Genomic DNA, 14463 nt, shown 5'->3' with positions numbered 1-14463 from the left:
TAACTAAACTGTCAAGTGACTACAATCAGTGAATGAATGAATGAACATATATTGTATAGGTGTCAGGGTTATTTGAACACCAAGGAAGGAGACAGAAGTAAGAATCAGGAAGCCCGAGTGAAGCAACCTTGCGAAGTGAGAGAGAGAGCAGCTCCAAGAGCAAGCATCTGTCGCTAATGCGACCTCGGCTCTCAACCCGAAGCGCTTTGCCCTCCAGCTGCCATAAGGCCGAGATTTGCCCATGTCTCATGTTTACCTTTCGTTCGAGACACGTGTCGTGTGAAATTGTATGATTACAAAACAGAATTTCTGCCTCGTCGCTTAGACTCGAGCGACTGTTACTACTGCACTCAAATATAGCAGTTGCACTGTTGCTGGCCCTGATTTCATGACAGCCCACAGTCATATTTGTCGTCGGGACCAGGGGTCTCCTTGTATCTCAATGTGATTTGCAAAATGATTATTACATATATATATATATTTTGTCTTCAGGCGTATTAACCTGACTTTCGGCACATGTAAGCAATTCTTCCGCTACCCACACACGGGGCACATTCACCGAATCCAAAGTGCGATACAAAATGAGCCATTTTGTCCCATGGCCCGCCCGCACGCACGTATAGATTGTTTTCTTTGCCCGGTCTTTTTGCCATCATTCCATCTCTGAAGGGAACAACTGCAACGTTCAATGCTGTCATTCAATCTCTGCCCAATCGATTTGCTGCGAACTGCGGGCTGCTCCAACATTGTTTCCGGTTTCGGGATCACAGATAACTCGTGGTTTTGTCAGGGTGTCGACATTTATTGCTCCACGAGCAACTCAAACAACGATTTTGTCTTTCGACATTTCCATCCATCCATTTTCAACAGCGCTTATCCCGGTTAGGGTCACGGGACGCCGGAGCCTATCCCGGCCGACTTCGGGCGAAAGGCGGACTACGCCCTGAACTGGTCGCCAGTCAGTCGCAGGGCACATATAGACACGGGACAACCGTTCGCACTCACATTCACATTCACAGCGTCACTGAACCCACGCGGCCTGCACCAAAGTCAGGCGAGTGGACCACTACACCATCAGTGACTTCTTTCGACATTTCTACATTGCTTTTTTTTTTTCTTCTTCTTCTCACTATTCTACATGCTCCTGAATCACACAAAAACATGGAACTGCATCCAGCTACTTTTTCTAATTGGTTTATCATTTTCCATTTGTGTATCATCTTTTACAATTTGTCCGTGTACAGACTTATCGAGTCAAGACAAGCTCTTCTTGCCCAATGTCCTTCTTCTTCATATCGAGGATTTGAAGGCCCCCTTCAGTTCAATCTTGCAATTTGGGGGAGGAGTCTGGACTTCATACTCCACCCATCATTCTGCTCCAATTGCCCACAGCACCAGTGTGGCTGGCGATTCACATTCTTGTTTACAGAAGGCGGAGGAGAGCCAGTATAAGCTGGAGGCTCCCCCCCCCCCGCAGGGCCAGATAAGAGAGGAGCAGAGGCCTCACGTGCCCCTCCCTGTTGTCTCATCGTCTTCATTTCTTTATTGCCTTGTGGAATTTGCACTGTAACCCTCCTCCAAACTGCTCCTGCTTCCAGCGAACAAGGGCGCTATCATCTCAATGCAGTTACAGTAACTGTGGTTTTTTATGCGATAATATATAACATTTTTCCATCAATAGGGTGTGATGAGTTGATTTCATGAGACCGTTTAATGCTTTGAAGCCGACTCCACGGGGTGAAAGGTTCCCAAGGCAAGGGGCTCTCTTCCACCCACTGGGATTATGCCTGCAGCCCAAAAATGCGTGCGTTGCTGAGAACCTCGTCTCTGCTCAGATAGCATCCGCAGAGTCGCCTCAGGCCGGTGAAAGCCTCTCTGCCGTGCATGACCCGCCAGTTGTCGATGAAAATCACCTACGGCGATGACGAGGATGAAAAATGTTCACTTTGCATCGCAATCACATTGCAATCTGCGTCCGACATGAGAATTTGGCGAAGCGTGCGATCGGTCTTCCTGGATATTTACTGGCGGAAATGCGGAGATGCGGTCTTACCTTTCCCGGAGTGAGTTTGACCCACAGCTCGTTCTGCGGCCGCCTCAGTTCCACGGTCAGCTCTCGATGGGCCGCGTACCAGCGGCGAATGACATCGTGAGGGATCGTGTTTAGCACCGATCGGTCATAGTTGTTGTACCTGTTTAGGATGGAAAAGGATCGTTTGATTTTTAAAATACAAATAAAAGCAGTAATTGTCAAATAACAGCAAGCGTGACATGAGACATACCGAATCAAGTAAAGTTCATGATTCCAAGGATAAATATTTAGCACGGGGGCAATGCCTATCATGTGGTTTTGGTGGCTGCCCGTGCTTTCGACATATTCGTGTCTGATTGGAACGCGGGAAAGCAGTTCAAAGTGTTGCGGCGACTGCAGACGAACAGCTTCAGCTGCGTAGAAACCGTCCACGAGCAGAGTCCTTCCTCGAGTTCCCTCGTGCTTCAGACAGTGGAAAACCTGAATTCTGTAGGAAAACAAAAGCGTGGCAAGCAGCGCACAACATGCTGTTTTTCCAGAGTTGCGGAATACGGCGAGATTGCTGGGTTTGATTCAAAGCAAACTTACAGCCAAGCACGGCATTTTCTTTAACAGCAGAAATTTGGCCCAAAACATCATTTTGTTGTTTCCTGCTCATCAGTTATGACCAGCACTTGACGAACTACGAAGTTAGCAGGAGGAGATCGCGTATTGCTTTCAGATGTACAGTACATTAGCCACAAATATTCGGCTTCAGCAGGATTACAATGCACAATAACCTTCACATCTCAAATTGACCTTCTCCAAAGCTTTCGGCGCAAGTCCAGCCGTTCAGTTTTGCCTTGGTTTTGTCCGACTTGCTGTTCTCTCACGAGAAGCTGAACGGCAAACTTCACAACGGGTGCGTGAGCCGTACATCCACCGATCCACTTCCGAGAATGCCTTTCTGTGACTCTTCCGGTCTCTCTGTTGCAACCTCAACTCAGTGGCCACCTCCCTCACCCTGAGGACTTCCTGTACGACGGCTCAATTTGTCTCGGCGTCAAAATGCGAGCGGCACGATGAAGACGACTGTTCGAACAGCATTTTGAACTGAAACACGGACCGACACACACCTGTCGTGTGTTTCGCCGTTCGGCTCCTTGTTAGCGAACAACAAGTTGTTGCAAAAAGTCATGAAAACCGTTGAACAGTTGGCTATTTTTCAAAAGTTTCAGAGATTGTCAAGACAAGTTATAGTGCATTTTGGTTTCTTGCCGAACATGCCTAACGCTTTGTGAGTAGCGTGTACGAGCGCACTTAACATGTGAACTGAGCCGAAGCGTGCGACTATTTCCCTCGCACTTACCCACACGGCTCGTGAAAGTAAGACGTGTCTGTGTGGCGGTCCAGAGCGAGCTGGCTGTAGGCAGTGTCTCCTCGGGAGAAATCTGAAGTGAAGCACCACATCCTTCCGTACGTCGTCTCCCTGGCGGAGCAGTGACGCAACACATGCAATTGGGAACGCCGCATCCGCCGCGAATGTCTCGTTCGGGACACGCGTCGTAAACAAACCCAAAAATAATCGAAGCGTTACTGCGCGTACCTGATCAGACCGACCCTTTGAGTCACGGCCTCCGTGGCTTCGACCGTAGCGGGGACGCCGTCTACAAAAGCGATCCCGTAGAGAAGATAGTTCTGGAGAAACTTCTTGAGTTCGTCATCGCTGCTCATAAATGTGGCCCATTGGGAGGAGGGAACATGTGCGTTATTATAGATGTCTGCATTCCAGAGGACGCGTGGCTGTACGGTGCTCCGCTTTTTCCCCTCATAGCTGTTCTCAGCTAGCCAGCTAAGGCTGTATTTTGATACGTGACCACCGGGCCCTAGGATGCAAAAACAAAACAAAAAAGCTTTTTATTCGCGTACAGGAGAGTTCTGCAGATGTGAAGCAGCTCGTGGTTTTGGGACACTTCAACTATGCGATAGTTTCAAAAGACACTGAAAGGAAATGATGTGGCTGAGGAAATTACCACGCACACACGCACAAAACAATTCAAGCAGTTTGAAGTCAAATTGTGTGCACTTCTCCACTTTCTTTTCATCTGCATTATTCCGAGGCAACACCGCTTGCCGCACCTTTTTTCTTTCATTGGCTTCGGTGCCATTTCTGCCGAGTTCGTTAACATGAGCTAATGATTGGCGCTTTTATTGCGCCTTGTTGTTTGACAGCCGCCAAATGAAGAATCATCTGGTGGGCAGAGGTTTTGGGGTTTTTTGGGTTTTTTTTTAGATTGCGGGGCAGGGAGTCGAGAAATAGAATTGACTGAAGGTCAACCGAAAATGCATCGAGTTAATGAATCAAAGACGATGAGGCGTTTTTGAGATGTTTCTACTTATCCCTCCCTGCAACTGAAGGACACTGTACAATCGGTCATATTTGCATTGATCTCATTTTGATAGTTAAAGCCTGAAAGTGTTTTGACTCGTGTGCGCGGACTCTATTGGTGGGCGCAAAGGGATGCGCATTCGTTGCCCTTTTTATGTGCCGCACGTTACGAGTTGACCGGCTTTCGAATCCCGAACGAGAACAATGACTCTGGGCCGCAACATTTACCGAGCTACAAATTTGAACCGGTTGATGTCAGTCTAACCTCGGTTCCACAAATAGTCACAATCCTATAGGTCTGGTATCTTTTAGTGTGTGTGTCTCCAGTTTCGACAATCAAGAGCAACGTGCCATTTCCTCAAGGATGACTGTACTGGGTGAACCATTAAACAATAACACTTAACAAAGGGAGAAGTGCTCATGTGTTTGTTGCGGAATGTAGACGTCACTTTGACTACGATATTTCTCTTGCTAAATGCATTTGCAATCAACATTTTCTGTTCACTAAATTCTTTTACGTTGTGTCCGACGAATGCTCGGCGGCGAATCTATTTTGGCTTTGGAATATATATTTTGTGTGCATGATGTGAACCCTTTGTTTGGTTTTGAACACAGGAGAAGTGAATTCGAGGCCATAGTTTGGATTGCGATGGTGGATGTGGTTTGAATTTCGGGATTTGTGCTTCAGGTTTTGAGAAAGTGATGACGAGTCCTGCTTCACACGGATGTAAAAACGCCTCGAGACAACTTCTGTTGTGGTTTGGCATTGTACAAATAAAACTAAACCGAACCGAATTATCTTTTGGAAAATGCCATCTTATTCGACCGTGCGATGGACTCTTCACAATTCCGGTTGGCAGGCAATATTGACTTACAAGTGAGGATGAGGTGGTCGTCTTCCACTCGGATGTGATCGGGGTGAATATGGAGGTCAACACTTGCGGTGTCCAAGTTCCTCTGGTTTGTTTGGGAGTTGTACGACGCGGCAGAGCGGCAGTGATCCCTCAGCCACACGTAGTCCAAATGCATCCGAGTCCCTCTGTAATGCAGCTCTGGCACACACACGTGGCGAAAAAGGCGCATTTTGCAACAGCTGCCGTGCAACCGGCGTCCGCATTTGCCGCAACTCACCCAGACTGTCGTGGAGTCGGTGCAGAGTCGTCGGCGGGCCGGCGCACCGTCGGACCTGCGTCTTGGCGAGAGGCGACGGGCGCAGGGCGTGCGCCACGGCGGCTCGCAGGCTCCTGCTCAGCGTCCCGATCATGTCGGCTACGTCGCAGAACAGAAGCTCTCACGATCGCAATTTGATTCAAAATTATTATTATTATTATTTTTTTTTTTTTTTAAAAGCGGCTTTCAACGAAGCGACTTTATCCTAACATTAGGAGACCTGGAGGAGTTCTGAAGCACTTTCCATTTTACGTGCGACTTAGTAAACTAGCGGTTCGTCGCGAAGACTACATGACGCATGCGCATGCGCATGCGCAGGCGGAGCGATTTTTGCACCGGTGGCACAAAGTGAAGTCTTCTTAAAGACGCAGACCTTTTCCAGTTTCAACTGCTGTTTTTTTGTTGTTGTTGTTTTTAACCCCATATGGCGGCAGACTTTCTGCGTGGCGGTTTTTACTTTATGTCAAACTTAATAGTTAAATCGACAACGTTGTCGTTCATTCTGTATCGAGTTTTTTGCGACACCGTTTGTCCTTTTACCACACAGAATCTCTCAAGTCTGTTCTTGAGTGTCTGGAAATTGGCGAACATAACATTTATTACCCATCCATATCCTTATCCGAGGTCGGGAGCTTTAGCAGGGACGCCCAGACTCCCGTGGGTGCCGGCCCGGCCACCAGGCGCTCGCCTTCGGGCCCCACATTTATTAGTAGTAGTAGTAGTACAGCACTGTAATAGTAACACTAGTAGTACTAGTGTTGGCCACGGGATGCCGCTGTTTTGTACCAGTATTGCGATAAGCAGGCTGGAAGTCGAAGTGAACCCTGTTTTTGCTGCTTTTCCAGTAAGATCCCAAAATAGTCACGAATCTCGCTTGTTTTCGCCATGACCAAGGGAAGGCCTCGCCCTTCGGCGTCGGATCTGCATTCCTCAAGTCCGACGCCAAATGTCGTAGCTTCTACCAACTCATCCGTTTGGTGTGGTATATTGTGTTCGCGAGTCGCCGAACGCGATCCCGGGACCGTCCGCCCGCTCGGGCTTCCTCGATGGTGCTGCGGCGTGCTGCCTTCACGTTCTGTCGGACATTTGACGACGCCCGTATGTGCCCTTCGCGTGTGATATGCGTGTGCACACGTGCCGCCTTAATATGAAACATGAAAAGGCAGCGCCGCAGGAAAGGCTGCCGTACAAGGTCCCATTGAATCCGATTTCTGGAAAGAAACACCGTAATCGGTGTCGGTGTTGGAGCGAACACTCCAATGTGTGATCTTGTGGTCGGCACGTGAAGGCAGCACGATCCTTGCCCTGTTTACTCGCAGTGGATCTCATGCAGGCAGCCGATCAGAACCTTGGACCTTTATCTCGGCGACGTTAGAACGTCAGCTGTCCTTATCAACATTTTCCAGCCTCTCGCGGACCTTGCACGGGGGCCAAATCGGGTTTTTTTTTTTTTTTTTTTTTCTTCTACCGGAAAGATGACGCTGAAATCCAATAAACACGAACCGGCTCTCACACTGGACCGTGCGGACTCCGTCCGGACAGCCCTCTCCGATCTGTACCTGGAGCAGCTTCTGCAAACCAAACCAAAGCCCGACAAGGTAAGTCGTCGCTGCCACCTTTATTCTTTGTCAGTTTGCGAGATGGCACATGACCGTCGTCTTGCCTTGTAAGTGCAAAACGACATTTGAAAAGCGGATTTTCTTTCGGGTCTTCAGTGTTATAACTTCAATGTTATTTTGGAGTGGAAGTGAAGCGCGGGGTCCGGGCTGGGTTTCGTTGAAAGCTGAGTCACCTCAGCCTCGACCGGATCGAGCACAGACGCCTCATTACACCATTAAGGCTTTTCCACGTCTGCATTCACTCACCTTCCAAAAATACACACGGAAAATCGTGGGACAGCCGAGGGGGTCAACAAGCTTCTAACATCATCGTGTTTTTTTGTTGGTTTTTTTTGGAATGGAATGAACTTTAAAATGCACGATTGCGGTATTGTTTTGCATACAAAGTAGGCTCACTTGAGGTTTATTGAGTGCATCGCGTCCAGGCACGTCCAACTTGCAAGACGGATCATGGTGCAATGTTATGCAAGACTGGGGGAATGGCGTGAACAAATGGTTCCAAGAGACCGCGTGAAGTTGCCAACTCAGCACTGAGCGACAGGAGGGGCATGACAAAGAGCAAACTTTTTATGATTATTTTTCCATTTTTTTCCCCCTGACCTCAGCACTTCGGTCTCCTGCTTACTGCTGATGTAGTAGCAAGTGAAGTCTCGCCAGTGGAGATTGCTGACTAGAATGGTGGTCAAGGGTCACGCAAAGCCCCGAAATGCCAACTAAGCGATATTGTAAGACGGTGGCAAGTAACGGAGCGTCGGAATTTAGGTAGATGACTTGGAAGCTGATCTGTTTATCGCTGCAGCACCACTTTGACGTTTTCCTTTGAATGGCTCGCGAAGGGGGGGGGGAATGGTAGCGTTTAGGCCTACAGAGCCATTACTTGCCATCTTGAACCAAACAAGATCATTTTTATCTTGAACTAGTTTGAGATTCTGTTGTCACTTAATCAGACGTGCTAGACGAAGCCCTTCGTGTAAATTAGATATCCTGATAAAGTGGGCCGGGAAAACACTTTGGGAAGACCAAAGGCTCCCCATTCAGGTGGCAAGCGGGTCGTCGTCGTCGTCGTCGTCGTGGTGGTGCTTTGCTACTGGCATTTCGAATTCAAATTGCCCTCCTGAAAAGGCCTCTCGCAGCCCAGTATCACGTGACTGTGACACTTTCAGTTTTCCTTCCTCACGTCTGGAGGAAAACTGCACAACGTTCCCAAATGGTTTGTGGCTTTGGCAAGTTCTTGCTTATTTATTGACGCCACACAGGTGAGGAGCAAGGCGGCTTTTTTGGGGGGATCTCACAGGGTGTCGTTTCATCCGCTGGCGCGCGCCGATGTTTTCCTCTGTCGAAGCCGACCGAATAGCACCAGGCTGGTGAATTGCGTGGATCTAGACTTCCACGATTCCCAACATTCAGTCGACTCTTGACGACCAGATTTAGTAGAAAACACAAATAAGATACCAGGCATACATATCAATGTTTTGTGTTTTGTGTTTGTTCCACCGGCAGCAGCATGACTGTGTGAACCGTTGTGGGAATGCTGTGACGTTTCAACAAGTCAAGGTCACTTGACACCGAAGTGTCCAATCCTGTTGCTGTCACGTCATCGCGAATTTTGCTCAGCGCCGCTAGGGGGCGTATTAGCACGGTGTCTGGAAACTCGATTGTCACGCTTTGACTCTTAACCAGCAATGAAAACCGCAATGCATTTTGATTCATATATTTTCATTGTATTGGCTATTTATTAACACGTCTAGGCCGAAAAGATTCGAGATTAGCCTTTGCCAAACTGTAAAGAAAGGGCTTTCCTGCTTTCAGTCGTCTTGATTTGAGTTCATTTAGTTGTCAAGCGCAGGTCATGAATCCAGGTCCGGCCTCATCTTTGCAAGCGATAATGTACAAATGCCTTCAAGATGACTTATTTGCAAGAGTCATCCATGACAGTTAACGTCATCTGGCTTTACTGCTGTTCTCCGACGGGATCCCTTGATGACTCCGGTGGTATCCATGACCACACGAACCTGTTGGAGCAGATCGTCGGATGTGTTTAATGAGGTGTTAATAATGCCGGGTTGATTTTTAACTTAGGACATGTGTTGAAACCGCAAATGAAACATTGGCAATTAGCAAAAGGCTTTCCTTGTAGCGATTAGGAGCATTTCAGGATGCAAGAGGTCCTCATTTTCATTTGTAATATTCTGATATATTCTCTTTTTTTTTTTTTATTATCAGGTTGCTATGCAAAGCTTCGAGAATAAAGGTGCTGAGCTTTATACCAACGGAAGTGCCAGATACATGAATGGCACCGAGCTGACCAAAATGAAAGAAGTCATGTTTGAAAAAAATCCCTCGGAACCAATGGTACATTTGATATTTGGAACACATTTACACTCCCCCCAGTCCGAAAGGTACTGTGGGTACATGTTGCTTGTTTCCTCCTCGTTCATTCCCCAACATGATCTTTCTTTCATCCGCAGGGGGTCACGCTAAAAATGAACGACAAGCAAAGATGCACGGTGGCCAGGATATTGCACGGGGGCTTTATACACAGACAAGGTAGTAAATCACACATTGGTGTGATGGAAGCGGCTCACGGGGCTGCTTTCTCTACGTTACGATCGCAGTCATCGAAGAACGTTTGCTGCTTTTAGTACATTACATTCCTCCCGTTTTTCAGGCTCCTTGCACGAAGGTGATGAGATAGCGGAAATCAACGGGAAAAGTGTGACTAACCACACAGTCGATCAGCTCCAAAAGATTTTGGTGTGTTAACGCTGAATATGTGCCGTCATTAAAGGAAAACACGGCACACGCAACACCTTGTTTTTTCTTGAACTACACCGTGACCATTCAACTGCCATATTTTCCCCACAGAAAGAAACCAATGGAATCGTCACCATGAAGATTGTTTCCAACCAGAAGAGTCGATCCAAAGCCTGCGAGGTAATAGCAAAAGTAGCAACAAACGAGGCGTGGGCTCGCTTGGGTGAAAATGTTCATTAACACACAATTAATAGCAATACGCTATACAGGATATTGTTTATTGTGGTAAACACTGAAAGTCTCACTTACAAACTCACGGTATGGCACTGTGGATTTGCAGACGTACATGAGGGCCCAGTTTAACTACGACCCGTCCGCAGATGAGCTCATCCCGTGCGAAGAAGCCGGTCTGCGTTTTCAAACCGGCGACATCATTCAAATCATCAACAAGCAGGATCCCAACTGGTGGCAAGGCACAGTGGAGAGCAGCGCGGCAGACTTTGCCGGACTAATACCGTCGCCGGAGCTCCAAGAATGGTCGTGCGATGATATATGTTGCGGTATCGTACGCGGTTGTATCAAGCATGACTTCACACAGATCATTTGAACGCTTTTATTGCCTTCTCGGAAGCTCAGTAAGTGCTGCTATCAATGCCACGTCTACGCTTTTCTGTCTACGTTGCTCAACGTAAATGAAAACGTGCACTTCATCCATTTTCAGTCAACACGAGGACAATTTTCAGAATTTTGATGAAGATAAGATTCAACTCTGCTACAATTCATATCAATTAGTAATTAGTAATCCAAAAAATACGCTTTGCTAAACATTCATTGGTTTGCAATTTTGTTTTCTCCATTCATTCGTTTGGAACATGTTTTGTGTGCGCTCGAATCTTTGAGGCTTTCTCATGACTTGACTGTAATGATGTGACCCTCATGGAGAAAATGTTGCTGAAAACCGTGTTTCCCCCAACAGGAGAGTGGCAAGTAAGAGCAAGGCCAAAGACGGCAGTCAGTCCTGGAGCCCGTTCGGAAAGAAAAAGAAGTGCAAAGACAAGTATTTGGCCAAGCACAGCTCCAGTAAGCGTGTCACCGGCGTCGTATTTTCTCACACCCGTTGTATTGTTTTGTCTTCCAACCCAAATGGCTTTCTTTGTTTTCTTTCAGTTTTTGACCAGCTGGATGTGATTTCTTACGAGGAGGTTGTCCGGCTGCCTGCTTTCAAACGGAAAACTTTGGTGCTCATTGGTAAGTTTCATTTCTCTGGTAATTCCCCCAAAATTGTTATCCATCCTTAGTGATGTGTTAATATACTTACTTCCAAGCTAGACAATTCAGTAACCTCACAGTCTGAGAGAGTTGCTGTGTCGAAATGTTCAAGTCATGAATACGGCACGTTGATATGTCGGCATATCGTAGCGTTCCAGCTGACGTCGGCGCAGTCTGACTATCGATGCAGCGAAGCGCTTTATGCTCGGCTTACGTGATGATCCTAGTGGCCACGGCGGACTCCGATGAAGCTCCCCGGCCGGGTCCCGCCGGACCGCGTCAGACAGTCGTAGAATGTGCAACACCCGTATCGCATCGGGTCCGTAAATCGTCAAAATGGTCAAAAGCCGAGACGCGCCGCGCCGCGCCACGTTTTGTTTCCCACAGCCGACTACTTTCCTCATACGCGCCATTACTGCCGTGGCCAATCGTTTTGACATGTTCAAAATCTGGCCCGGCAATCACGGCCTGTCACGTTTGCCCGTGCCGACCGCCCGCGTTGCCCCACGTTGCCCCACGTTGCCTCACGTTCATCTGTGGCCGCTAGGAACATGTCAATAACAAAAAAAATGTCAATGCTGTTAGCGACTGTTAAAACATGAGACAGAATAATCATCCTTTTTTTTTTTTTTTTTTTTTTTTTAAACACGGGTTCGAATGTTATATTATCAGCATGAACGCAATAAAACAGTGTCGCATATGATTACAACTATTCAATCTATTTGGAATGTGTTGTTTTAGGCGCGCCTGGTGTCGGGAGGAGTCACATCAAAAATTCATTGCTGACCAAATATCCTGAGAAATGTTCTTACCCTGTACCACGTGAGTAGTACAGAAGATGACATCATTCTTTCCTGCATTCAAACGACAAGCGTGACTCTCACAATTCTAACTTCGCTTGCACAGACACCACCAGATCACAACGTAAGGACGAGGAGAACGGGAAAGAATATTATTTCATCTCCAACGACGCCATGACCAAGTGCATCTCCGAAAATGAGCTGCTTGAGTACGGCAGCTTCCAGGGAAATATGTTTGGTACCAAAATTGAGACCATCCAAAAGATCCACGAGCAGGGGAAAATTGCCCTGCTGGATGTAGAACCGCAGGTTTGTACTGCACACGGGGTTCCACAGTTGCGTTCCGACAACACCGAATCCGTCGTTGGAACACACGTAGTCTCGATGGCTAACGTAGCAGCAGAGTCACAATGACAGTCTGCAATATTCGTATGAAAAAGGCTACGCCGCACGTGACTCTAGTACGGGTGATTTCTGATGATGCTTTCGCTTTTCCCATTTCCCATTTCCCGTTTCTTGGCAGACGTTGAAGGTCTTGCGGACTGCTGATTTTGCTCCTCTTGTGGTGTTCATCGCACCCACCGACACGGCACCTCAGGTGAGACAAAGCGTCGTTTGAATGCACAACGAGGATATTGGAACCCAGCAGCTCAGCTCGTGTTCTGCGTGTTATCGTCCGTCCCAGACGGAGAACCTGACGATGATCCAGAAGGAGTCGGACGCCATCCTCGTGGCCTACAGACACTTCTTTGATTTGATTCTAGTCAACAACGATGTGGAGGAGAGCGTGAAAGGTGTGGAAGAGGCCTTGGAGCAGGTCACCTCCACTCCACAGTGGGTGCCCGTCTCGTGGGTCTACTGATCAAGACGTTAGACACCGCGGTGCGGGATATCTTATCAGTTTGATTTTGAAAGCAGTGCAATATCACTCCTGACACAAAACCTCTGAGATATTGACGTCATTTTGGTTCATGTTCATTGGCAGATTTTTGGTTTGCATTTAAAACCAGCAATATTTAGAAAGATTGATATCAGAAAGCTGAGAACCTCACCGGGGATGTATTATTTGGTCGCTCGTTTAGTTGTTTGCGCTTGAAAATGTGCAGTTCTGGTGCCAACAAACTTTGTGATTGTTGTGTTGTGGGTAAATGCAGAAGAAGACCCTAACCGTTAAAGAAATCCTCCATTTGAAATCACCGGATTGTATTATTAGTCACAGCGTCACTCTTCAGTTATTGTTCTTCAGTTCTTAGAACGTGACTTGCAAATGTTTGTCTCGCCGCACATTTCAGTCAGTCGGCATAACTGTCACATCAAACTGTATACCTCGTGATACCTCGTGAGCAGTTTCAACGGCACTTTTACAAATATTAAATTCCTCCGCTCTGTGGCAACTGCGTCTTTGACTATCATTCATTTTCAAACACTGACCAGGAACCTTCAGGATACCAAATGTGATACAGCCATGATCTGAGGTATTATGCACTGTGTCAACGGTTAAGAAAAACCGTTTCAGAGCACACTTTGAATTGCAGTGACGTTTTCAGAAGTCAATTTCATTTGAACGTTATTCAAAAGCTGTATGTCAGAGCCGTGAAATACACAAGTACCGCACCGTGTGTATATATATATATATGTATATTTCTTTCTAGCGCTACGCATCAGCTCATAATTTATATCGTTAATACGCAACATCCAGCGTTTTCATGACTGATTCCGTTTTGCGCTGGTTGCTGTGTCTTCTGTGACATTTCTGAGCTATTGCGAGCGACACTACTTGTCCAAAACTTGGAATTAGGCATCTGGTGTTTCACATGAATCGGCTAGCTAGTGATCATTCGTGACGAGCCGGGGCGAGTAATAACAAAGCAAATCGAGGCGAAGAAGAAACGATTCATCGAGCAAGGAGTCCGGCGGTGTGGTTTTCACATCAGTCTCACCGTTCTGAGATTTGGGGTTGAACTCTAGACTCTGCTTTTCATGTTCTCTTTGTGCTTGCATGGGTTTTCTCCGGCTCCTCAGACTTCCTCCCACAATAAAAACATGCATGTTAGGTTCATTGAAGACTTTTTGGGTGCCATGTGAATTCACCCTCACAGTCACCCGTCATAGTAATGGTACATTTATTTGTGTATTGAACATATTAGGTAAGGAACTTTACGAAAAAGGGATCGGTGCCAATAAGATGCAAGTGCAACGTTGTGTAATTGTGATATTGAATTGGACTCCTTTTCGTTTATGCACGTACAGTAGTCTTGTTGATATTCAGTTTCTTTACAGGATGCTTTAAAAGGCACTCTGAACATGGAAGCATAGTGGAATGTTTCAAATTTGTATACATGTTTTCAAAGGCTATTTTTGGAACAATACATGCTCTTTATTGTTCTTATTTCAAAAAAATGTCAGTCCCAGGTTGAAAACAGCTGAGAACCACTGTACTAGTACACAGAC

At 46.9% G+C, this 14463-nt stretch overlaps 2 protein-coding genes across 3 annotated transcripts; one reads left to right on the top strand and one right to left on the bottom strand.

Moving 5' to 3' along the window:
* Window positions 1-1178: 1178 nt before the first annotated feature.
* tmlhe (trimethyllysine hydroxylase, epsilon) lies at window positions 1179-6609 on the bottom strand. Of its 2 annotated transcripts, XM_061750809.1 has the most exons (8): window positions 6357-6609; window positions 5532-5669; window positions 5276-5452; window positions 3618-3897; window positions 3381-3500; window positions 2283-2519; window positions 2054-2192; window positions 1179-1913 (listed from the first exon to the last, which is right to left on the bottom strand). In XM_061750809.1, exons 2-8 carry the CDS (start codon window positions 5662-5664, stop codon window positions 1782-1784), a joined length of 1218 nt encoding a protein of 405 aa, XP_061606793.1. In that variant the 5' UTR covers window positions 5665-5669; window positions 6357-6609; the 3' UTR covers window positions 1179-1781. The 2 variants fall into 2 exon arrangements, with proteins under 2 accessions (XP_061606793.1, XP_061606792.1); XM_061750808.1 differs by having other exon boundaries at window positions 5532-6608.
* Window positions 6610-6654: 45 nt separating this feature from the next.
* mpp1 (MAGUK p55 scaffold protein 1) lies at window positions 6655-13406 on the top strand. Its single transcript, XM_061750807.1, has 12 exons — window positions 6655-7168; window positions 9413-9541; window positions 9658-9736; window positions 9858-9943; window positions 10055-10123; window positions 10284-10480; window positions 10920-11023; window positions 11111-11191; window positions 11954-12034; window positions 12119-12321; window positions 12536-12610; window positions 12698-13406. Exons 1-12 carry the CDS (start codon window positions 7046-7048, stop codon window positions 12872-12874), a joined length of 1404 nt encoding a protein of 467 aa, XP_061606791.1. The 5' UTR covers window positions 6655-7045; the 3' UTR covers window positions 12875-13406.
* The last annotated feature ends 1057 nt before the right edge of the window (window positions 13407-14463 follow it).

The sequence above is a fragment of the Phyllopteryx taeniolatus genome, chromosome 17 (assembly GCF_024500385.1).
Source record: "Phyllopteryx taeniolatus isolate TA_2022b chromosome 17, UOR_Ptae_1.2, whole genome shotgun sequence".
In the NCBI taxonomy this organism is placed as follows: domain Eukaryota; kingdom Metazoa; phylum Chordata; class Actinopteri; order Syngnathiformes; family Syngnathidae; genus Phyllopteryx; species Phyllopteryx taeniolatus.
This window is presented reverse-complemented; position numbering and strand designations above follow the sequence as displayed.

Bases quoted from the DNA above. Each gene is read 5' to 3' on its own strand.
- tmlhe (XM_061750809.1), bottom strand. From the start codon at position 5,664: ATGATCGGGACGCTGAGCAGGAGCCTGCGAGCCGCCGTGGCGCACGCC. The intron at 5,453-5,531 runs GTGAGTTGCGGC...TGTGTGTGCCAG, and splicing joins CCGACTCCACGACAGTCTGG to AGCTGCATTACAGAGGGACT. The intron at 3,501-3,617 runs GTACGCGCAGTA...CTGCTCCGCCAG, and splicing joins CAAAGGGTCGGTCTGATCAG to GGAGACGACGTACGGAAGGA.
- mpp1 (XM_061750807.1), top strand. From the start codon at position 7,046: ATGACGCTGAAATCCAATAAACACGAACCGGCTCTCACACTGGACCGT. The intron at 9,737-9,857 runs GTAGTAAATCAC...CCCGTTTTTCAG, and splicing joins GGGCTTTATACACAGACAAG to GCTCCTTGCACGAAGGTGAT. The intron at 12,611-12,697 runs GTGAGACAAAGC...CGTCCGTCCCAG, and splicing joins CCACCGACACGGCACCTCAG to ACGGAGAACCTGACGATGAT.